Here is a 24,467-nt window from a genome sequence, read left to right as displayed (position 1 = left end):
GGAGTCCTGCAGCTTAAATGTAGATAAAATAGATCTGTGAGTAATCATGGCCAAAGAGAAGGACAGGTGCCACGTTTATAAAATGTGGATGTGGAACAATAAAAGAGTGTAAGCTTACACACATGGAGACAGGCCAAATGGATGGGAGAGACATAAACAGCAACACTTTCAACGCCTGAGCACATGAACATCTGTTATCCTGAAACCCCAGTGACCCCACTCACAGGCATGGAAATACAGCATGTATATATGAGTTCTATGTATGTATAATTAATGCATTATTATTATTATATTATTATTATCAACAGTTATATTATGGAGTTATGACAACCTTATTCATGACTGAATTATCTTTTTTTTTTATTAAATAAAGTAACTGTTATTACAGTCTGATTATTCAATGTATTATTATTATTATTATTATTATTATTAATAATAATAATTATTGCCATCAGTTTATTATTTTTACTGGAATTTTCCCTGTTGTGTGACTAATCAAGGAATATCTTATCTTATCCTATTATTATTTTTATTATTTTATTATAATTATAGAAGTAATAGTATTAGTAGGATAGAAAAGTTATTGGTTTTATTACAACCTTATTAATCATGGATTATCATCATCATCACCATAAGTATTATTCTTATTATTTATATAATCATTATTATAAGTATCATAATTTAAATGTTATCTGTATTATTACAACCTTATTAATCAGCAGATTATCATCACCATTATAATTACTAAAATTGTTTTTTTGTTTCTTTTATTATAGTTAAATTATTGGTGCTATTACAGCCACAATAAATTACGACTGATCCGTCCCTGGAAACTACTTGTTCATGAGGACACATGTAGGAGTGTCAGGAAAACATTTTTTTTCTCCTTTGACAAATAAAACCGTTTCTGATAGCCAGATTATACATGTCCAAAAAGTTAGACACGCGATAAACTGTGCTTACCCAGTGGCGACAACAGCATGGCTTATGTAAACATTATGAGCAGTGAATAATGACAGGAGATTGGTAATGACATTATAATTGAAATCAAACCTCCTTTGCTGTAGGTGAAAAAGAATGACACATAACTGAGTCATAAGAGGGGAGGACACGAAAATATGCTGAAGATTTCCTGGACTCTAACAGCCACTTGATAATTTATTCACTCCAGTGCAAGTGGAAAATCCGAAAATATCAAAGTGATTTTACAATAGCTACCGGTAATATGAACAATTTAAGGGAACAAATAAAGCTCAACAACTACAAAAATGGTTGTAAATGTAAAATAGAACTGTTAGTAAACTAACATGTAAGACACCTTTCTTCATCAGCAAAACGTAAATTATTGTGTTCTCAGGCAGGTGAATAGGACAAGTCTTTCAGTCTGCTATAGCAGTCCTGTGAGGTGTGTTAAATTGTAAGAAAGTACTTTCAGGAACGTCCACCTCCTTGCTGCCTGGACGGGGAGTGGCCACTGTAAAATCAGTGTTCCTCCTCTGGACAGAAGTTTTTATTCATGAAGTCTGTCTTTGTCTCTGTTCTGATCATCCCTCCCATGTCTCCGGTCTCTGTTGTCTTTGTGCCTGTACCTCCTCTCTTTGTCTCTATCCTGCTTCTTATCTTTGTTATTGCAGCTGTCCCTGTGATGATGTTTATGGTCTGTGTGGCCTCGATTACTTCTGTGATCTCTGGGAGGTGTTCTGCTGCGGTCGCGGCTTCTGTCCGGGGACTCGCTCCTCAGGCGCCCTCTCGAGGTGGAGTGTTTGTCTCTGGACTCACCGGTGTGCCGCTGCAGGCCTGTGGAGCGCAAGGTGTTGAGGAGGAAGCGCTTGTTGGTGCTCCGCAGTGGACACTTCAACCTGAGGGACAAATGAACAGACAAACCTTTAAACTCTAACAGCTGTTGCATTTATCTCTGAGACCTATGGATGGTCATCATTTAAAAGTTCTTCATACTTAGGGCTGTAGCCAACACTGTTGACACTGGTCATGTCATGTCCTCATTGAATCAAACATGTCTTTGTGTCATTTCACATTGAGAAAAAAACCTATACATCCAGCAAGGAAAAATTATCTAAATTTTAAAAAAAGATCCTTGTGAATTCTGGCTATGATCTTGCTCATACCAATCCTGAACCGAAACAAGAATGGTTTCCAGTACTTTACATACGCACACACATTTATATTAATCACTAGTTGGGGATACAAACAAGCAAACTAGTAGGGTTGGGTTTAAAGGGAAAAAAAATCAATTACATTTCAACCTCAATTGAATGATCTGATACTGACAGAAAAAAATCCCAAATCCATCTTAATATAGTCTCTCATGACCTCCCCTTAGTTTTCAGCACAAACAAGATCTGGCCACACAAGGGACACTAGCAAAACTGCAAATGAACAAAACATCACCCACATGCAATCTGCAAAAATGTCCAATCTGCAACAAACTCCACTGGAGAAGGCATGTGTATCATCTGACTGCTGAGTATGTTCATTTCAAATATAAAAAAAGTGTAAGTGTGACTTAGGTTTCATTTTTCATCATGCACCAGGCGAGGTTCCATGCAAATTTGCAGCATTACTTCTCTGAAAATTTCAATTTCAGGGGTTGGTATTGTAACTAAAATACCTCTAATTGATTGGATATTGAATTGAATAAATCAATAATTTGGACTTTGTGAATATAAATCAATTTCATTTTGGAAATCAGTGGGGCTACACAGCCCTTTAAACTAGTTGAGAATATCATAGAAGGAAAACAAATTGTGCAAAGTCACACCATAAATAGACGACACGCTCAAGAACAAAATTGCCCCAGTGCAAGTATAGCTAAGAAGCAGTCACATAACCACAAATGACAGATGTGCGCAGGCTGATACAGATGGCATGTCAAACACAGTGCTCACCATCCTGCAGGGCCCATGGTCTCTGCTCTCACTCGAGCCCTGTCAGTCTCCTTCAGGAGCTCCTCCACTGCCCGCCTGCAAAGATAAATAAAGAAACACATGAAAATGAGTCAAGTGAAGGAGAGGAAAAGGGGGAGACGACAAAGATAGCACAGAACTTGAAGGGGGAGCCAAGGGGAGAATAATTTAATTAAGTGAGAGAAAACAGAGTGATGCAGAGTGCAGAGGAGAAAGTGAATCATTAGTGAGTGAATGAGGGACAGCGGCAGTGTCCCGGTTTGACCCGATCTGCTGAATCAGCAGAGTATCAGCAGAGGAGACTCACTCATTTAGCCGACCTTTAACCACAAAGCGCAGGCAGCTAATGGTAGCTGTTGTCATCGTGGCGGAGTTTCCTTACAACCTCCACCACATACTCGTCTTACAACACAGTAAATACAACAGCTGTCAACCAAAAATATCCCTCCCTGCTGATGATGGAGGGGGTGTTAACGGACGAAAACCAGCTACGAGTGTTAACTGAAGATAAACAGACAAACAGTTACACACCTCTCCAGTTCGTTGTCCTCTGCCATCGCGCCGTGATAAATTTCACGCCGGTGCTAAGCCAATTCGACTCAAATCAACGATTGTATGTTAATTAATGCTAACATATATTTTTTTGTTTACTTCTCCGCGGGGTCCTTTAACTGAGGACCCTGTGTTTTAGGTGTCCTTAGCGACGCCTGATAGTTTTCCGACAGCACCTCTCAGCGTTCAACCATATACTGTATAAATAAGCGTTCAACTAACTAACTAAATTATTTTATGGATAAAAGAAATAGGATAAAATGCGTTAAATGATACTTTACACACACCAAAAAAATAAGTTAAGTTTAGGCAATTTCTGCAGTATAAATCAAACAAATGACAAAGGATGAGAAAGGTATTCAGATTCTTCATTTGAAGCTGTACTGGGCAGGATTTTCTACATAGAAAATAAAGTAATCCCTCTCACCCATCTTGTATCACCCATAGACATATGTCTATGGTATTACCCATCATAAGTATGTAGCCGTGTCTGCATCTGCAGGGACCCAGCCCTCTGTCTGTATTTTCTCTTTTCTTTTAATTTTCTTTCGTTCTAAAAACGGAAATTGTACAATATTACAACTTCCTTAAAACTCCTATTTTTACTAGAGCTGCAATGATGAGTTGACTAGCTAGCTAATCGATTGGTTGATCAACAGACAAATAATGTGTTAATAAATTAATCGTCGAAGTATTTTTTGATGGAAAAAGGTCAAGAATACTGTTTTCATTACTTATATGCGGAGATATAAAATTAAATGTAATTCAATTTAACTTTATTTTATTTTTTTGATCAGGCCGTTTGGAAGCCACCCCCGACTCCTCTCTGGATTGACAGCCCCTGGCCCCGCCCATCCCCGTTGACGGACAGCAGTGGGCGGGGCCAGTGCCGCCAAAGGCACGGGGGCGTTTTCGTGCGGGTTTGCAGAACGGGCCGTTGCGGTGAATGCGTGATTGAGGTCCAGCAGCTAATCATCGTCCCCCTTTTTGGGGCCGGAGTGCACGTCGCGGCGCAGCAGCCGGACTAGGTAACATTACATCTGCTTTATATTCAGAGGCTGCATGAACGGTGTCAGTGTGTGGCTGTGCTGTGCATTGATATTGCCATTGTCGCTTCATCTGTCCTAGCTTTTCCGCTTGTGGAGGGTGGGAGGGAGTCAGACAGATGGGGTAAAATGATTACAAAAATGGTCCTGTCTAATCAAATGTGTCTACTGGTAGCTTATACATCCTGACACTCCAGTTTATGCGTTGCATAGGTAAATTAGGGCCATGACAGTGAGAAACGGTGGGAATTATCAATTAAATCAGTGTCAGTTTTTGTTGTTATCATTGCATGTCTGACTGTTGTGGAAAAAAAGGCAGCCAGACCTTGCAGAGCAGCAGCAGGCCTGCTCTTGCAAGTGGCCTTGCTAGATTTTGTTTTAAGATAAAAGACGACGAGATGGGGGTTTATGAAAATGTAGGCTAAGCCGACAGGACCTGAGATTTTAAATCTGTGGCCTAAACCATCATCCCATCTTATTTGAAAAATGTCATTCCTGCAGGCGAGGTTTGTCCATGGCTTGTACTGTGTTGTAAGATTAGATTGTCATCTCTGAAAAAATGAAAAATGAGCAGGTGCAGGGCCAAGACTGTTATTTAATAATATAGAAAGCAGTGCAATGGCAATAACAGCATGGCCTTGGACTCTTACACAGATACACAGTGGGATTAAAAGAGAGATATTTCACAAGCATTTGCCAGTCTTCATATGACTTGTGTAAAAGAATCTGTTGCTGCAGAGTCCAGCTATGTTTAAAATAGATTTAAGTGCTTTTCATGGCTGGGGCTCTAAACTGCTGCCACAGTGAAAACCTGAAGACTTTACTTATTGATAAGGACTATTCGCAGGATCTAAAAAAGCTCTTGTGCATGATGTGTTTCTGCTTGTGTGGACTTATACTTGCATGTCCACAAAGTCTGTGTGTGTGATGTGTGTGTGATGTGGTGATGTCACAGCTTTGTTATAGGAACAGAGAAGCCTTGTGTCCTCATGATTAATTCATGTCCAGCTGCAGGATAGAGACAGAAGCAGCCAGTCACACACAGACAGGAGCACGTACTTAAAGGAGGCTGAAATAAGTAACTACCGGTCCAGTACGAGGCGAAAAAGGCAGCTAAAAAAATGAATCAAGGGGGCTCTCATCCTCGTCTCCACTGTCTGACAAGCTCTCAGGCTGCACCAGGGAGGAGCAGAGCATCCTGCTGAGAGAAATACATCTGTTGTGTGGCTCCTCTGCATCCTTCTCCGGCTACACTCTGAATGTCAAGCCCCGCTGAGCAGCACAGGCTCCAGGTCGTCATGGAGACAAGAGCAGACCCCTGCTGGAACAGAGGCAGGTAGTCACTGTGGCTTGGCTGGACCTGCTGTGAGCTGAGGCACGCCCTCTGCTGTCCACTGATTGCATCAGGCCCACAGGGGGGGCTTGGCTAATAGAACGTCTGAAGGTCTGAATGGCTTTGGATGTGAAACACTGTGGAAATGATCAGCACACACAGTGCATTAGCTCTGGGGACAACCTCTCCTCGTGGAGTGCTATATTTCAAGACTTTGCTCCAGGCATGTTCTCTCTCTGTTGCAGAGGAGACTGAGTGCATCTACTGTACATGGCCTGAGCCAGAAATATCAAGATCGCTGTGGGGAATGTGTAAAGAATTGATTTTCTTCTCTTTTTTTTGTTTTCATCTCTTTTTATGGCCTCACACATCCTCTCTTCTGTCTCATTTTCTTTTTGTTTTGTGCCCCCTTTCAGATTTTTACGTCCCATTAATCTCTTTCACCACTCTTCTTATCTCTTCTTCTACCCCTGGTTGGCACTACTTTCCCTCTCTGTTGCTTTCCCAATCCCACTTCCTCTGATCTGTGTCCTCTCTCTGCCTCAATCCCAGATAATTCCCTCTCTGTGGAATTGGAAGATTGCACCAGGCGAGAGAAAAAGAGAGATTATACTGCCAGATTAGTGGACAGGAGCAGCAATACATAATCTCAGCACACTCACTGACCAACACACACACACACACACACACACACACACACACACAGTGCCACTCTCGATCTCATGCGGACACGTGGGCTCACGTGCACAAAGCATTTGCCACATGAATAAATGCACAAGCACATAATCAGACACTTGTTGTTTTGCTGAAACAGCTGTTTAACCCTCTTTCTCTGCCCTCTGACCTGCAGGGTGATGTGCCATCAGCCACTGGGGGGCATCTGTCCTCTCTGTAACTTCTTCATCCTGTGAAGCTTATGGGATAGGAGTGCGTGTGCCCCTTCCCAACACTGCAGTCCCACTGGAGTCATTTGTGCCAAAGCTGAGTTGCGTCGAAGGAGCAGAGATGGGCAGCCCCGGCTGCGAGGTGGCTCTACCGGCGGAGCCAGCCGCCCTGGAGGCTCTGTGTCCTGAATGTGGCCAGATCCACCGCAGCTGGGAGAACCACCTTTACAACTACCGTCTGGAAGTGGACGACGACCTGGTGTGCCACATCTGCCTGCAGCCGCTGGTGCAGCCTCTGGACACGCCGTGCGGACACACCTTCTGCGCTCGCTGCCTGCGGAGCTTCCTCCAGGAGAGGGACTTCTGCCCGCTGGACAGGACGCGGCTGCAGCTGCAGGCGTGCCGCAGGTCCAGCATACTGGTGCACAAGCTGCTGGACAAGCTGTCTGTGTCCTGCCCACTGACCCCTGTCTGCTCCCTCAGCATGCCACGATGTGACCTGGAGGCACACCTCAAACACAGGTAATAAAGCTCACATGCACACATAATAGACGGATGCTTTCATGAGAGCTGAGTGCAAACACACACAGATCACACACTATGCAAGCATGACAGCCAGGTTTCACAAGTCTTATGCAGGTAATGTAGCTTTATTGTATCTGTAATTTAAGGTTGTCAAAATATCACATTTCCACTACATGAATTCACAGGAATTATATAATTGTGAAAATTAATATGAAAAAATATGAAAATAACAATAATAACGTATCAGTCAAACTGATCTTGAACTTTGTTTAGTGTGAGTTTTGTCTCTTATTTGGCAAATTAATTATATTCAGAATCTGAGTGTGGGGAGGTGGTGAGAGAGTCTGAAAACATAACTGTACAAAAAGGACAATAACACTTAATTGATCGTAAAAAGGCAACCAGATGAGAACTTTAAGAGGCGCTAGATTATCTATGTTATATGATCTTATTTGTATTATTAACATGAAATCTTTAACATGAAAATTTTTTAATGTTATTATCAGTTGTCATTCATATCGATATATAGTAACACCACTAATTGAAACCAATCAGCCAATTTACAAAGGCACTAGTTACTAGAATGTTATAGGTGAAAGGATAAGTCAATTGATTATTAAATCAGCGGACATTTAATTGCCAACAGTTTAGATAACGATTACTCGTATTACTTTTCTTGCAGAAATTCTAACAATTAATTGGTTGAGTGAGAATCTACTGGTTTAGCTGGTCGTCTATGAAAGTAAACTTACGTTTTGGGGTTTTCAATAGTTGCCCAAAAAAAACAAGGCCCTCTAACAGACATTACATTTCTGACATTATTTAGTCCAAACTATAAATCTTTTAAAGAAGACAACTCTAGTTACCTTTGTATGATTTTAAAAAGTTGCATTCTTAATCCCTCCATTCCTAATGATTGGCTTATTTCTGGCGGGAACGTTTAAAGATGCCATAGTAGATTTGATAGCTCACAGTTTCTTAGTCCAGAGAGGTTAGACTTACCCGACATCCTTGACCTCAAGTGTTTCCGTCCATCCACACACTTTGGCTTTTGGCCCATTTGGACCAGGTGCTGTGAGACCCTGAGGGGATTATTAGGCTGTAGGTCATGTGACGGGGGATTAGTGGTTCCCTACCGCAGTCATGGGTTGGCTGACCAGGAGCTCCATGTTCTCATTCTGCAATCATGCTGAGCAACTTCAACACCAGAGACCTTTTCAACCATTTCTTCTGTGAGACAGCCAAAGGCAACCCTGGCCTGTGGTGAGTCAGAGTGACTTAGGGTGGCACACTGGCACTTCTCTCTCACTGGCTTCTTTTACCTTTTCTCATGTGTGTCTCTCAATTTAATCTTTAATCTTTCTTGCTTTCTCTGTTGCCCTGTCTTGCACTGAAATGCAAGGCGGTGTGTGTGCATTTGTCTATGCATCAGGTTAGGCTGTTGTTGCCGTTACATGGTTTGAGGTTGTGTACATTTTGCACATCAGACGATATCAGAATAAATGTAGCAGTGCTTGGAGAATGTACGCAGCATATAGTAATTTTACTTTGCTTGGTACAAATATTTTGGTGCTGTAAGTGTGTAGAAACGTAGATACTTCTTGTACTAAACGCTCTTTATGGTTCCTTATAGATCTGCATTGACTAAATATCTTGTAAAGCTTTATAATAGCAGTTGATTTGAATCCAAACTTGATTTCTTTTTAGATTAGAGGGTATCTACCCCTTGTTGTTAGTGTGATGGTTATTTATTTAAGTTTACTCAACACCAAGGTATGGTTTACATTTTGTTGTACTGCAACCCAATATGTGTCTTCATCATTTCAAGTGTTAATTGTAAAAAGAAGTGTTGTTTTTGGAATGAGCGTAGATGGCCATTTCATGTAGACCAAAATTACAATAAGTGTTGTTAATTTGGGAGCAGTAAATTGTTTTTGTGAAGGAAAACTTTACCCGCAAAAGGACTATTTGTATATCAATTACTCACCTGGTGTTACCTTCAATTAGTGAAGAAAACTGAGAGAATTCTTGATTAATTGAAGTAAATTGGGTTTAACAACAGCAAAACTACAACATCTGTCCACAAACTCTAGCATAACTCATGCAGATGGTTTATGCTGAAGTGTTTTAATAGTAAAATTTTACTAAAAATGCATGTGTTTGATAAGTATGGCAGTACAACTGGATAACTGAGACTATGAGGTAAATGAGTAATCCTTTAATATGGTGTCTGTTGCCTGAGAGCCATCCATTTGTGTTTTGCCGCTTGCTTGTTGACTGGATATCCAGTGATTGCCTAACACCTCAGTTAAGTCGTGGAGATTTTCCTTAACAAGCTACCACTAACAAGGTGTTAAAAGATTTTCTGAGTCAGCTGTTTTCACAGTCGAGACCCCTACCACAAAGTGAGAATTATGTAACTTTTAATAAACACAGTGGCCGCTGTTGCTCCAAGTTACAGGAAGACAATAAATGGTAGAAACATATTCGCACAAGCAGAGAAGAGTCATTTAAAGTCAGTATGTTTGGTCTAAATTTAGCTAACGTTGGCTAATATTAGCCACGATAAGCTACTGGTAACACCAGACCAAGTCATGCTGTAACAGCAAAACCCGTAAGTCTATTCAAGTGGGAGTGTTGTTAGTTGGTGACAACACACGCCATTGTAGCCATAAAGCGTGTCACACTCGTTAGTTTAGAGACAGACTGCTGGCTAATTAGCTAAATAGCTTGTCTTTCTGAAGCTGCAGTCGAGACGGAGGGACTGTTAGACTGAGCTTATGTAATTAAAGTAATCCAAATTTGTAAAGAAGAAAGGTTACATTAGCTTGAGTCCACTATGCTTTAATGCTACACAGGTGACAGAAAATTTGGAGGACCAAGTTGTCACTCATCTGGCGATAGCAATGTGCAAATTTTACACATGTGGCACCTGACTCTGCATGCTGCTCATTTGGTTGTTACTGCAAAAACTAATTTCAGTGAGTCTGTGACTTGCTGTAATTCAGTTTATACGGACGCTTATATGTAGGTTAATGGGCACTGGTACACATAAAAATGGTCGCCACACTGACCATCCTGCTATGTTGATTTGAACGGGAATGTCTCTTCTATGCTCATTTTGTTCCTTTGATTTACCTTCTTGTCTTATTTCAGAAAGTCACAGAAAATTACTGAGTTCTCCGTTAGTGTTCATTGCTTAGCTGCATCCCATTTAAACTATATAGTCATGGAAAAAATGATTAAACCAACCTTGTTTTCTTCAATTTCTTGTTCCTTTTAATGCCTGGTACCACTAAAGGTGCATTTGTTTGGAAAAATATAATGATAAGGATAAAAATAGCTCATGAGAGTTTAATTTAAGAGCTAATATCTAGCCATTTTCCATGGTTTCTTGATAATAACCAAAATCTTAATCAAGAAAACTATGGAAAATGGCTCGATATCAGCTCTTTAATTAAACTCTTATGAGCTATTTTTGTTCTTATCATTATATTTGCCCAAACAAATGTACCTTTAGTTATATCAGGCTTTAAAATGAACAAGAAATTGAAGAACATAATGGTCTAATCATTTTTTCCATGACTGTATCTTCTATGCTCATTTTGTTTCTTTTATGTACCTTTTTGTTTTATTTCATAAAGTCACAGAAAATGACTGAGTTTTCTGCTAGTGTTCTTAACGTAGCTGCAGCCCATGTAAACCATATGTCCCAGACCTTTTAATCAATCACATCAGCAGCAGGTTGAGCACATCATGTTGGCGTCGAGAAGACAAAGGACGATGGTTTAGCAGAGATCAAACGAGGTGACTGAGGACTAACGTGACATTCTTTAGTAAAGATTAAACCTCTGGCCCACGTGGGCTCGCAGCTCGCCTGCCCTGCAGACTTAGGTCTAAGATAGTAACAGGAGCCAAGAGAGGGATCGGTCACTGGACATTAGATTAACAGATGAGAGTGCCAGGCCGCAGTGTTCCACGGTGGTCAAGATGGTCAAAGTAGGCTGGTTGATCTAATTACTGGTGGTGTGAGAACTAAGGGTACTTTCACTGTTCCTGAATCTTCCAATTAAAGCCTCTAAATGAGCTCAGCCTGTTTTGCATATTGTTTGAAAAAGCGTTTAACCCATTCACTCTCAAGACTGTTTCTACTTGGTCTTGATGGAAATGCTCAAAGGTAGACATGAAAGATAATTAAAATTTAGTGAGAATAAAGGCCCAGACACACTGAAATCATCTGAAGTACACCTACTATATGTTTTACATGGCCAAGTTATTCTTATTCTTAAATTATTTCATTTAAAATATTTGCTTTCTATTCACTTTCATTTCAGTTTGTTTTCAGGGTGGGTTTACTCATTTAAGGTTAGGTTTTATTTAATTTATATCAGTTTCAGTATTAGTTTTATTTTATTTTATTATATATATGGGGTATATTTTAGGGGCAAGATTTAAGGAGTTCAGAATAGGTTTTTATAATACACACAAAACACTTTGTGAAGGGGTAGACACCCCAGTCTCAGTAAACATATATACATGTCTGTATAAGTCTAATACTGAAGACATTTTATATATTTATTTTATTTTACTTAGTTTGGTAAATGCACAATATTGTTTCCTTTTTTTCTATGATTTAAATGCTATTTCAGTTAACTAAAATGTTTTTCACGCCTTGTTTTAGTTTTTAAGTTTCAATTAACTATAATAACCTCGGGCCCAACACACACAGAAGTGTTGTGTATGCCCCTTTAAATTACATAATGCCACATAGCATTACAACACTGTTATTGACTGTACCGTTTTATTTTAAATATTTTAAGAGCAAAGTAAAAGCAATATCTGTTATTCATGGGCCTGTTTTTTCTTCAGAGGAAGGAAGGAAGTGAAGGATGGAAGCATTAAATAATTCAACCAGCTCATAGCTGCCACTTACAGTAAATACTTCAGAGTCAATTAAGGGTGAGACCACATTGATCCCTAGAGTCTGTCTGTGTTTATTTTTAATTGTCTTTAAGTGAATACTTTCTATTTGTGGGACAGAGCTGATGTACCTGTCTCCATCACAGTTGTCTTTGCTTTTATGGAAAGCACATAACTTTTTGAAACTGACCTATATGTCGTCATCCAATCATTTAAGTCACTTATAAAGCAAAAATACCATCTGTTTTATATCATTGTAAACTGATTTTCTTTAGGTTTTGGACTATTGGTTGGTCAAAACAAGCAAACTCATGAGTTATTGGGAGTTGGGGGAAATTATTATGGACATTTTTCACTATTATCTTGTTTAAAATAAGCCTGCTCATGTACAAATGTGTCTGACATGGAGAGCACACAGATGTACTTAATTAACACAGGGTCACTTATGCACATATACAATCATGCCCCTACAAATATCCCCTCATATACTTCTATACTATACTTAGTGCAGTCTTACATCACATTAATAAAATAACCATCATTTTTAAATGGTAAACACTATTTGGATGGCAACTGATGATTATAATACCTTAATAAGGGGTCAATAAACACTTTGTGAAGCATATATAAACTCGGTTTAGAAATATATTATTGGTGCATGAATAATTGCTGTTTTATAGATCATCAATAAAATATTTAATCTGACCAAATTGATCTTATAAAGCACATATTAATCATTAACCAATTATTATAAGCATTATTTTTAACTTTATAATATCCATCCAGATATTTTTTTGTAAATGGTTTACAAAACAATTTAACAATCATAAGAATCAGTTGCAACTTTATAATAGCTATCCAAATAACATTTATAACAGTTTATAAATAATTTGGTAATAATTAACAAATACGATATAAAATGGTGTAATGTGTCTAACAATGAACTGTTAAATTACACAAATGAAAGCATTATTATTAGGAAGCTTATAGATCATAATTTCAGTGTGAATAGCAAAATAACTATTAACTAAAGTTTAATTAAATATCAGTTTACCATTTATTATTGATGGTTATTATAAATTGAAATCAAGATATGCGGCATTTTTCGCTGGTATTTTCCACCTAATCAGTCGGATCGTTCCTACTTCGTCACTTCACCCACTGAATCCTCCGCAGCTACTTGTGACCCTGTGACCTCTGCACTTCTCTAAGGAAAAGAGAGACTTTCCCTAATGGGATCCATTTCATCACATTAAATTAACTGAAGCTGAACCTGATTCTCTTTACACGTCAGATGGACTAACAAACTGACGCCTGTTGCTTGGTGAAAGGTGTCCCGGGACGAGGTGTCAGCAGATGAGCGTGGACGGCCCGCGGTGTGAGAGCGGGGATGAGCGAGCGATGGTGACCAGCCCTCCCAGGTCTCCCCGCTCCCCACAGACAGACCTGAGGGACCGCACGCCCTCCCCGCCCTCCGGACCTAACAACACCAGCGGGAACGGGCCCGTGTGGACGGACGACGCCGGCCTCGACAACCCTGCCTTTGAGGAGAGCACGGAGGAAGAAAGTGAGTGGATCCACTCAAGGGAAGAGATTTAGATGAAGTCAATATGGTTCAGCCCTTTTAGATATATATATTTTTGGGGCATTTTTTGTAGCTTTTATTGACAGTAGAGATATTGACAGTGAAAGGGGGAGACAGAGGGGAAGACATGCGGGAAAGGGCTCGGAGCCGGATTCGAACCCGGGCCGCCTGCTTTCGAGGACCGGGCCTCTGTGGTATGCGCTCTACCAGGTGTGCCACAGGGAACGCCCGTTCAGCCCTTTAATGTCCTCACTGAGAGAAAAGCAATGGAAATTCTTTTTTTTCTGTTTATCTTTCTCTTTTTTTCTTTTTTCATAATGGCGCATATCAGACAGCATATACACTGATACCGATATGCCTTTGACAGGCAAATATCGTCCGATAATATCTGGCAACTGATATATCTGTCAGGTTCAAATATTAGCAGCAAATAATGTTTTTTTATTTCATAAAAGTTGTGTTTCTGCATCACAACCTTTATCACAAAATGACAATTTAACCGTTTGGTCGAGAATGTTTTTAGACGGTAAAAGGTCTTAATTATTAAATTATTTAAGTATATACAGGTAGATCTCAATAAATTAGTCAGTAATTCAATTAAAAAAGTGGAAATATCATGTTATACAGATCCATTATATTGATTATGGCTTTCATTTAATGAGGACCTTAAATTCAGTGTCTCACAAAATTTGAATATTACAAAAGACCAATTTGAAAAAGTATGTTTAATATGGAAATGTTGGCCTCTGAAGAGTATGTCCATCTATATGACTCAATACTTGGTCGGGGCTATTTGACTTTAACAACTGGAAATTGACTTTTCCATCATATTCTAATGTATTGAGATGCACCTGTATAATGGGATGATAAATGTGACATATTAACAGCAATGAATGATCGGAATTTTTTGTGATTCGCAACAAATAATCAGTTTTGATTACATTGCAACTGTAGAACGTGTTTTTAGAAAATGATAGACTTTTATTTTGTTGAATCAAGTCACCAAATTCTGTTCAATAAAGGGTTGAACTTAAAAGGCAAACTATTTAAAGACATCTAGTGGATTTTCATTTCATTTTCATTTTTCAATAATATACATACTCTTTATGTCTGTCTGTCTTTAGGTGTGGTAGGATTGGAGTGTGTGGTCCCCAGGGTGAAGCGGCCCCTCAGTAATCCCTGCATCCACCTGCTCCGCTCTGTCAGCTCCACCTCCTCCGGCTGGGACTGCCCCGAGTCTCCGCCTCTCTCTGCTGAAGAGGGTATGACATCACTTTTACTGAGCATCTTCCTAAAGGGCTGAATACTCGAGATCTGAGAGATATTGCAGCTTCTTGCAGAAATCTCAGACAGCAGGATAATCACATTCAGACAACATTAGGAAGATGTGGGAATTAGATTTTGAAATGCAGCTGTGTAATGTGATCTGTGTGTCCATGAAGGCTGTGTGAAGCTGCCCTCGCTTCCTGAAGGAGAGATAACTGCCATAGAGGTCCACCGGGCAAATCCGTATGTTGAGCTGGGCATCAGCATCGTGGGGGGGAACGAGACGCCTCTTATCAACATCGTGATTCAGGAAGTGTACAGAGATGGGGTCATTGCACGAGACGGGAGGCTGCTTGCCGGAGATCAGATACTACAGGTAAAACCAAACACCTCGCCCTTTTTTCTGACTGGAGCTTCCAAAACTCTGGACTCAAATGCTGGACACATGACCCATTATCTCATCATATAGATGCCTTCAACAAGCAAAACTTTATACAGGTGCATCTCAATACATTAGAATATCATGGAATATCATTTTCCAGTAGTTCAAGTCAAATAGCCCCAACCAAGTATTGAGCCATATAGATGGACATACTTTTCAGAGGCCAACATTCCCATATTAAACATACTTTTTAAAATTGGTCTTTTGTTATATTCCAGTTTTTTGAGACACTGAATTTAAGGTCTTCATTAAATGTAAGCCATAATCATTATATTTAGAAGAAATTAAATAAATTAAGACATGAAATGTTTCATTCTGTGTGTAATGGATCTATATAATGTGTTATTTCCACTTTTTGAATTGAATTACTGACATAAACAAACTTTTCTATGATTTTCTTATTTATTGAGATGCACCTGTACTTGTACTTCACTACATTTCGAGGCAAATATTGTACTTAGCTTCATTTAGTTGTCGGCTTTAGTTACTTTCCAGGTCGAGATTTAACATGAAAAAATAGCCAAATGGCAGAGCCAAATGTTCTTCTCAAGAGGTGGTGGAGACCAAAACAGAGCTAATATTAGAGACTTATAGGATAAGACTCCAAATAAATGCTTCAAATTACCATTAAAAAAATATATTAATGCAGGATTAAACTTTAATTGCCCATAATTTCTTTCTCTCAAGGTGAACAATGTGGACATCAGTAACGTCCCCCACAGTTTCGCCCGCTCTACACTTGCACGCCCCTGCACCACTTTGCAGCTGACTGTACTCCGGGAGCGTCGGTGTGCCTCCCGGGCGCCTCCCTCCTCTTCCTCCTCCACCCCAGCTGTGCCCCACGCCCCCTGCTCCACCCCCGAGGGCGCCCCGTCCAGCCCTGCCACCCTGCGAATCACCCTGCACAAGCGGGACTCAACAGAGCAGCTGGGCATCAAGCTGGTACGGCGAACAGATGAGTCGGGGGTGTTTGTGTTGGATCTGTTAGAGGGAGGCCTGGCAGCGAAGGACGGCAGACTGCGGGGCAACGACCGCGTGTTGGCAGTCAACGACCAGGACCTACGCCACGGCACCCCGGAGCAGGCTGCACAGATCATACAGGTAAGGATGCATTTGCTTGGAGCCTGGTGGCTCACACTTGCGTACCATACCAAGGCTGAGTCCTTGCTGCGGCGGACCCGGGTTCGAATCCGGCCTGAGGTCCCTTTGCTGCATGTCTTCCCCTCTGTCTCCCCTTTCTATCTGTGACTATCTAATAAAGCAGTAAAATTCCCCAAAAAAATCATCCTTAAAAAAAAAGGATGCATTTGTTCATTCAGGTGAGAAATAAAGATCCCTTAAAGACTAACTCTGTCTTCACAGGCCAGCGGAGAGCGAGTCCACCTGCTGATAGGCCGACCCACCAAACCGACGCCTCCTCCACCACCAAAATCAAGCTCCACCAGAGACCTCTACTGCCTTGATCACTTCCTGCCTAACCACAGCTCTACCCCGAGTCCTGTGCCCTTACACCTCTCCCGCACCAGCACTCACAGAGTAAGAACACATCGTATTTCCAATATTGACTTATTGTTGATGTACTATCCCCTTCGCTGATGTGACACCGGAAATTTAAAATGATCCTCCTATCTCATTTTGACAACTAAAACTGTGTGTTTTCCCTCTTTGTGATCACACCCAGGACCTTTCCCAGTGTGTGACCTGTAAAGAGAAACACATCACTGTGAAGAAGGAGCCCCTCGAGTCTCTCGGCATGACTGTTGCAGGAGGGCGGGGCAGTAAGAGCGGGGAGCTGCCAATCTTTGTGACAAGCGTCCAACCACACGGCTGCTTGTCGAGGGACGGGCGAATCAAACGAGGTGAGCTACTCCCTCAGGAATGACAAAAACAGCACCAATTCAGATGAAAAACATCAGAAACTACAGCGTCTTCCTCATCTCTCCCTCAGGTGATGTCCTGCTGAGTATCAACGGGCAGGACTTGACGTACCTGAGCCACAGCGAGGCCGTGGGCACCCTGAAGGCTAGCGCTGCCTCGCCCTCGGTCCAGCTGCGGGTGCTGGAGGTCAGCATGGTGGAAGAGCCCGACCACGACGAGCTGCTGCCTCACACACACGACAGCGACTTTGATGCCAACTGGTCCCCATCATGGGTCATGTGGCTGGGCCTACCCAGGTGAGCAAAAATAGGTTAATTATGGATTTTAATATGCTTTTGTGGTGTTTTAGTATTTCTATAGCCTGCTGTCTGAATCCAGGCTGTGCTGAATGTAAATGTGGTCACGTGAGGTTGCTGTGGTAATGATTGTGTGTCATATTGAACTGAAAAATGCATCAACAGCTCTCTTCCTGCTCATGACTGATAATAGTGACTTCCCATTTTTACTTCTTCTTCTCTGCGCCTAGACAATAAGAACTGAAATAAAAATGTTTACATATGATTTGCCTTGATGATAACAAATGCAACATGTTAATTTGATACATCAGTGTGTGATATTGGTTGTTTCATGTTAACCAGGTCAAAATTTCAGGCTTTAGACTGGCTGATTGGTTGTTTGAATGTCTGATTTGATGTTATTTTAGGATTATTTGCAAACTGCACATTGTACATTTATTTATAGGACTTAAAAAAAATTATTTATGAGTATGAGTACTGGCACTTCTAATTTTAATTAACAGTGTTATTAATAGGGTGGTATTTATGCCAAAATACACTACATATCATTATTTATTAGAAGAAGCCAAGCAATTCTCAGTAAAATCAGACATTTGGTTCCCCAATATCGCCAGAGTGCAATCCTCTGTTTCATAACTCCATTTTTCACCACTGCTACGAAGTTAGCAGTCGAATTAGGCTCCTTTGATTAAACTGTTACAAAGTCCACTATTAAGGGTCATCCCTGCATGATATACATATATATATATATATATATATATATATATATTCAAGACACGTGATTTTTGAGAGATTTTCCACTACTTTTTATAGATTTTAATAATTTTATAAGTCATAAAAGACAAATCAGCATTTTTGCTCCTTGATGGATGAAATCTCTGCCATCCGTCCAGCCCTCCCTCGCTCACTCTGCTCTCCTCTCGCAGCTACCTGCACAGTAGTCATGAGATTGTACTGCGGAGGAGCCACCCGGGCAGCTGGGGCTTCAGCATCGTCGGGGGATACGAGGAAAGTCACGGCAACCAGGCGTTCTTCATCAAGACCATCGTCCTCGGCACGCCTGCGTACTACGACGGCCGCCTCAAGTGAGTGATCAGTTGTTCTGCTGTGGCTTCTGTTGGCAGTGACATAATGGTGAATTAGCAGATAGATAATCTGTGACCTCCAGCTGGTGATTGATAAGAGTGGCGTGATGATAGGCCACGCCCACGGAGTGCCTTACAAGGACAAAGCAAAACATTTTCTGTTCAGCTTTTTGTTTTCTGTGCTAACCATTTGTTTTAGAAGTAGGACTTTAATATGAAATGACTGCTTCATGATCAGTGAAACTCCAGATAGAAGACTTGTTTGTTTGAAGAAAAAATAAATAAAGGTCTTGCCTTAGCATATCAAGTTAACATATTTTGTTACTCTTGCTTTTCTGTCTTAGTAAATTAGGTTTCATTTGTATACTGATCTTCACAGGCGTACGCTATTGCTCCGTCATCAGTATCTTATCTGTTGTGATAATGCAAACAGCTACCAATAAACCAAACTGATTCTGTTGACCCCATCTTTGTACACATATGATATGAATATAATATAAAGTGATATGAATACATTATCTATTGCAGGTTAGAGACAAGCTAGGTAAACCATGTTCTGCATTTCAGAAGTAGAGCTGGAACATTTAGTAAATGGTGGGCTCTGCTCTCTGGGGGATTCACTAATGCTTCTGAAAGTTTCAGAACATGTCCCAAAAATAGCACTTCTGTATAATTTAATTTCCCACAACTGAACTGAGGAGGATGTTCCCCCCTGAGTGTCTGCCCCTGCAGTAAGAAGATGCCATTCCCTTCTGAAATAATTAAAAGATACAGCTATTGATATCAATTTTTACCTATTGCCAACAAATTCCACCAACACCAACAATACATTTAATTATTTTATGATTGTTTAATGTGATGATTATTACTTGAGTAAACAAAGTAATGTTTGCTCTGTAAAATGTCCAAAAATGCCCATCACTATTACCCAGAGCTCAATGTGATGTCTTTGATTATGGAATGCCATTTAAATCAGTCTTATAATTATAAAATAAGAAATAAACTGATAAATAAATAAATATGCTTATGGAATACAGTTGTAAATAAATCTAGCTATGAAATAAATTCTAAAATAAGGTAATAAATATATAAAGAAACGGACTCAAAGGACTACATTTATTTATTTAAGGGGACTTTTATTCTATAATTTTACATTCACCTATTTATGCTGATTTTTATTTTATAATTCATTTTATTTTAAAGTATTCCTATAAAAATATATATTTATACTTTTACTTATTTACCTAAAAATATTTATTTCAGAGCAATTGACATTTTAATTAAAATGTATTTTTATTTCAGTATTGACGTATATAGAATTTCATACTCAAATTAAATTAAAACAATCTCATTATCAATCTATAAAAAAAAGTAAATAATCCCATTTGAGTTTCTTGAAACAACCCTTGTGTTTTTCTTATCTAAAAATTGCCAATAAATTTACTATCAATTGATAATCTACTGATCATTTTAGCAGTCATTCTAATTTATGGGAATTATTGACAATTGCATTTTTGCCAGCCTCGTCCTTTATATTTTCAAGCTTCCTGTCACAGCTCATGTTTCCTTCATCTCAATTGTCTTCGTTTGACGCTCCATAATGTAAAGCTATCTGAACGGCAGTCCAAGCTGTCAGGTCCTGTTTGTAATCCGCTCTCTTGGTGTCACTCTAGGTGCGGTGACATGATCGTGGCAGTCAACGGCCTGTCGACAGCAGGAATGAGCCACTCTGCTCTGGTGCCCATGCTGAAGGAGCAGCGCAGCCGGGTGGCGCTTACCGTGGTCTCCTGGCCCGGCAGCCTGGTATAGCCGGGCCAGCTCATAAGCAGACTGCGCACCACACAGAGTCCACCCAGAATGTTCTATATTGGGAACGACCTTGGCCAAAGTGAACTGGTACACGCTACTGTACATCGCTCCATACCGGGCTTAATCCAGGACCAAAAGCATTCAGAACTGTAGTAGACCCAGCAGGACCAAGCCTGTCCTGACCAGGTGGGAACTGATCCAGATCGTGCCACGTCACTCGACAGACTGCACTCACAAACACACTGCTGTGTTCATATGGTCATGTTGTCATCACTCCCGCAGGGAGAAATGGTACTGCAACTGTTAACAGGCGATCTGTGCTGTGTTCACTTCACCAGGCAGTTGTAGAATCCAGGGCTGTATTTAGGTGGATGCATCGTTGCAGGTAGATATAATAAAATAAAAAAGTAGCCTGTGATCCTCTGTCATCTAGGATAATGACCTGTAATCACTCTAATCAAGATTTTCTGCAACACCAGCGTTGTATCCAGCTGAATAAGCCTCAGGCCTTATTAGAAACCTGCCGCACCCTGGGGGCTCAACTGCCCTTAGGCCTCATCACCATGACAAGCAGCTGTCCCATCAGCTGGAGTTTTATACATGTGTGTGAATGTGTGTTCTGTTTGTTTAATAAACATTTCCTTTAAAGGATTAATGGCTCTCCAGCATGCTTTTCCACTAGTTGGAACTGTCTTTTGGAGGCAGTCTGACATGTTTATATGAGCAAGAGGCAGCTTATTAGAACTAGAAGGATTGCTAGTATATTGCTGTATTAATGAAGCTTTATTTCAGAAACAAAAACAGAAAAATCATAACTTGCTTCACCATAAATGAAAACAACCAAGCAGATTTAAATAGTGCAGCCTCAAGATTTGGTACTCTTTAAAGTTGTATTGCGCAGCTTTGCAGCGAGCTTGTTGGTCTCCGCCTGATTGGCTGCAGCTGCCTGTTTGGCCCGCAGCGCCAGACGCCACGGCTGATTCTTTTTAGGATGCAGTTTCTGGAAGGGGAGCCAAAAAAGATATAAACACATACAAGGACAAGATGGAGGGGAGAACTTCCTAAAAAAAAAAAAAAAAAAAAAAAAACAAGGACACATTACCGTCAGCTTTTTCTTTGCTGGATCATGCACCACTCCATGTCGCCACAGGCTTTCCTGAAGAACAATGAAACCAGTTAAAAACTACACTGCATCAGCAATTTAACAGCTTCAAAATCACCCAAAATCTCCAAACACACTTGACATGACATGTAGATGTTTCAGTTTTATTAGGTGCTCTGGTTTTTAACTGCCACTACCCATAAAGTATAATAAAAGGTTACAGATATTCAACTTCTGCTGCTCAACACTGAAAAAGACATTACAATTTCAATTAGCAGTGCATCTTGCAAAAACTACTTTTCTGGTAAGCATTTCCTCTGTAGAAACTGGTTGCAGATAAAAAAAAAAAAAAAAAAACGAATCCATGCAACAGTAGATCACTGCGACTTTTACAGAAAAAAAATTTAATAACTGAGCACAACAAACTACATTCCTTGTTGCAGCAAACTGTTAAGTGCACATGTTAAATCCTTAAACAAGTAGAGCCAAACTATCAGCATGACTGGACACCACAAGTTTGAGAAAGAAGTTCATGATTTTGACCAACATTTAAAGGAATACTTTATTGAAATGATCCATTTGTTAATTATTCATCCCATTAGCTAAAATTAGTTTCCCTTGCATGCCTCCACAGTGAATTAAAAAATGTAGTAAATCTTTCATTAATTGAATTAAATGGGGGTCAGCCTCTGTTTACAGACAAGGCTCGTGCAGTATAATCCAAGTCTCATTGATCCAGTAGTTTGCTCACCACTTCCCCAAATTGATCAAATCTTACCACCACTACAGTCTCACATGCATAACTGTTATGCCTGACAGTAGTGGCAGAAGTGTAAATCATACAATTTAAGCACATGAATGTTAAATGAGACTTAAATTATGCAAGATAGAATAATGTTTTGATAAAGTTTTGTTGTTAACCTGTCCCATTTACTTTAAGTCATTAAGATATGCTGAGTCTTTACCATAAAGGCATGCAGGAAAAAAAGTTCTTAAATATGTGAACGCAGGCTGAGTAATTGATATACAAATATTAATTTTGAGAGTGAAGTTGAAGTGCAGGTTTACCTTCATGGCAAAGCTCTTCCCACAGCCAGCATACGCACAGCTGAAGGGCTTCTTGCCCTCATGGTCTCCCAGTACATGACATTCCAGGTTAAAGCGGCGGGTGAACTTCTTATCACAGCCCTTTCTGCTGCACGACAGCTTCTTCTTATTCTCCCCAGAGTGGACACGCAGCTCATGCTGGTGCACGAACCAAGTGTTGTTAAACAGCTGTTTACACACTCCACACGGCACCTTGACTGAGAACAAAGAAGTCATTAAAATACAGTTGTGACTCAGCAATAAGTAACAAGGTGTGCAAATCTGACAAAAGATTTCCCAGTGTGACATTCATACCTTTGTGTTCTTTTCTGTGCTTCTGATATTCTGTCCATGTTTTTCCCTTGAAAGTACATGCTTCATTCTCACAAGGATAACCTGTTAAACATACACAAATTAAAGCAATAAACCTTCTGGTTATTAACAAACACACTGATGTACTAACGGGAGGAGCAAAACATCTCCCTTGGTGCACAAATGTTCAAACACAATGCAGCAAAACGGCCCTCTTGAATGCCCCTACGGTAGTGCCCTTTATTGTGCCCTTCCAGTAAAGTAAACATGATGAAGTACCCTCTAGGGTACTTGAATGCTAAAAAAAAAAAAAAAAAAAAAAAAAAAAACCCATTCTGCACACTTGTGCCCCACCACATGCAGAAGGTGCCCTTTTTGTTTTACCCACCCCTGAACCTACCTGCGTGCACTTTCTCATGATGCTTTCGTTTTCCATGAGAGGGAAATTCTCTCGTGCAGCCACTGAAAGAACAACTACATCAAAAAAAAAAACAACAACTCAGATTTGGTGATGACCAGAGACTGACACAAATTTCAGTTTTTCTTGCATCAGGTGCATATACGCACTGAAAAGGCAGGATCTGCTGGTGTTCACAGGTATGGGCTTTCAGCTGGTTCCGCTTGTTGAAAACTTTCCCACAGCCCTGATGAGCACACTAAAAGTAGAACAATCAGAGCAAAAGCAAGCCAGTGCATCACAGTGAAACCAAACCTACTTGTGCCACAGAAGAAAGGCAAACTTGTAGTATTGTACTTTGTATTGCTTCTCCTGATGATGGTGAACTCGAGCCATGTGGTTCTTCATGCTGGCATTTGTGACAAAGGCCTCGGAGCATCCATCAGCCAGACACCTGGAGAGCAGAGCAGAGCAGGGAACAGTTCAAAGCAAATACCAAGGTTACATTTTACTACTCAGTCAGTTTAAATAGGGAATGTAGAAGCTTACTTGTGTGGTTTCTCCCCACTGTGACTGAGCTCATGTCTGGTGAGTTGATAACGAGTGCAAAAGCTCTTGTCGCAGTTGTCACAGGAGAATGGTTTCTGAGGTCAGGGAAACATTTATCCAACAATTAACAGGACAATCAAACATTATATTAACTGTTATGTCTTATTTGTGTCATTTGTTCTGTTTGGCTTCTAGCCACTTACCAATCCTGTGTGTTTGCAAAGATGAGCCTCAAGTTTCCACGACTTACTGAATGTGGCTTTACAGTCAAAAAAAGAGCAAACATAGCTTTTTTGGCTTTGCAACCTCTCCCCCATCTTTAATAAGAGATGTCAGATGTGGTGTTGTGGTTACAAACAAAACTAGTATCATAGGGGCAGGACAATTACTGACCTACAACCAGCAGCTCACCTGTGCTTAATTTATCTCATTGGAATGTACCAATCTGAGCAGCAAAAGGGGGTGTCCTGCACTGA

At 40.3% G+C, this 24,467-nt stretch overlaps 3 protein-coding genes across 6 annotated transcripts; 1 reads left to right on the top strand and 2 right to left on the bottom strand.

Annotated features, from left to right (window-relative positions):
* Positions 1-580: 580 nt before the first annotated feature.
* On the bottom strand, positions 581-4,094 carry si:ch211-140b10.6 (protein POLR1D-like). Of its 2 annotated transcripts, none has more exons than XM_059326855.1 (3): positions 3,456-4,094; positions 2,907-2,981; positions 581-1,859 (listed from the first exon to the last, which is right to left on the bottom strand). In XM_059326855.1, the coding sequence occupies exons 1-3, from the start codon at positions 3,479-3,481 to the stop codon at positions 1,511-1,513; spliced, it is 450 nt and encodes a 149-aa protein (XP_059182838.1). In that variant the 5' UTR covers positions 3,482-4,094; the 3' UTR covers positions 581-1,510. The 2 variants fall into 2 exon arrangements, with proteins under 2 accessions (XP_059182838.1, XP_059182837.1); XM_059326854.1 differs by lacking the exon at positions 3,456-4,094 and adding an exon at positions 3,232-3,434 and having other exon boundaries at positions 582-1,859.
* A 288-nt stretch (positions 4,095-4,382) lies between these two features.
* Positions 4,383-21,175, top strand: lnx2a (ligand of numb-protein X 2a). Of its 3 annotated transcripts, none has more exons than XM_059326850.1 (11): positions 4,383-4,504; positions 6,706-7,261; positions 13,516-13,751; positions 14,894-15,031; positions 15,212-15,411; positions 16,165-16,578; positions 16,840-17,013; positions 17,159-17,336; positions 17,426-17,651; positions 18,578-18,736; positions 20,410-21,175. In XM_059326850.1, the coding sequence occupies exons 2-11, from the start codon at positions 6,861-6,863 to the stop codon at positions 20,543-20,545; spliced, it is 2,262 nt and encodes a 753-aa protein (XP_059182833.1). In that variant the 5' UTR covers positions 4,383-4,504; positions 6,706-6,860; the 3' UTR covers positions 20,546-21,175. The 3 variants fall into 3 exon arrangements, with proteins under 3 accessions (XP_059182833.1, XP_059182834.1, XP_059182835.1); XM_059326851.1 differs by lacking the exon at positions 4,383-4,504 and adding an exon at positions 5,225-5,858; XM_059326852.1 differs by lacking the exon at positions 4,383-4,504 and having other exon boundaries at positions 7,143-7,261; positions 13,479-13,751.
* A 134-nt stretch (positions 21,176-21,309) lies between these two features.
* On the bottom strand, positions 21,310-24,385 carry gtf3ab (general transcription factor IIIA, b). The gene is made up of 9 exons (XM_059326853.1): positions 24,195-24,385; positions 23,992-24,086; positions 23,800-23,896; positions 23,613-23,701; positions 23,446-23,519; positions 23,049-23,129; positions 22,716-22,951; positions 21,648-21,701; positions 21,310-21,545 (listed from the first exon to the last, which is right to left on the bottom strand). Exons 1-9 carry the CDS (start codon positions 24,306-24,308, stop codon positions 21,411-21,413), a joined length of 975 nt encoding a protein of 324 aa, XP_059182836.1. The 5' UTR covers positions 24,309-24,385; the 3' UTR covers positions 21,310-21,410.
* Positions 24,386-24,467: the final 82 nt, after the last annotated feature.

This window comes from Centropristis striata, chromosome 23 (assembly GCF_030273125.1).
Source record: "Centropristis striata isolate RG_2023a ecotype Rhode Island chromosome 23, C.striata_1.0, whole genome shotgun sequence".
NCBI lineage: Eukaryota > Metazoa > Chordata > Actinopteri > Perciformes > Serranidae > Centropristis > Centropristis striata.
This window is presented reverse-complemented; position numbering and strand designations above follow the sequence as displayed.

Excerpts from the sequence above, each read along its gene's own strand:
- gtf3ab (XM_059326853.1), bottom strand. The coding sequence starts at position 24,308 with ATGGGGGAGAGGTTGCAAAGCCAAAAAAGCTATGTTTGCTCTTTTTTT. Across the intron at positions 23,702-23,799 it reads ATCAGGAGAAGCAATACAAA|TGTGCTCATCAGGGCTGTGG; the intron begins GTACAATACTAC and ends TTCTACTTTTAG. Across the intron at positions 21,546-21,647 it reads CAGCAAAGAAAAAGCTGACG|AAACTGCATCCTAAAAAGAA; the intron begins GTAATGTGTCCT and ends CTCCCCTTCCAG.
- lnx2a (XM_059326850.1), top strand. The coding sequence starts at position 6,861 with ATGGGCAGCCCCGGCTGCGAGGTGGCTCTACCGGCGGAGCCAGCCGCC. Across the intron at positions 17,014-17,158 it reads CCCGCACCAGCACTCACAGA|GACCTTTCCCAGTGTGTGAC; the intron begins GTAAGAACACAT and ends GATCACACCCAG. Across the intron at positions 18,737-20,409 it reads TACTACGACGGCCGCCTCAA|GTGCGGTGACATGATCGTGG; the intron begins GTGAGTGATCAG and ends GTGTCACTCTAG.
- si:ch211-140b10.6 (XM_059326854.1), bottom strand. The coding sequence starts at position 3,287 with ATGACAACAGCTACCATTAGCTGCCTGCGCTTTGTGGTTAAAGGTCGG. Across the intron at positions 2,982-3,231 it reads GTTAAAGGTCGGCTAAATGA|GCGGGCAGTGGAGGAGCTCC; the intron begins GTGAGTCTCCTC and ends TTATCTTTGCAG. Across the intron at positions 1,860-2,906 it reads ACCATGGGCCCTGCAGGATG|GTTGAAGTGTCCACTGCGGA; the intron begins GTGAGCACTGTG and ends TTTGTCCCTCAG.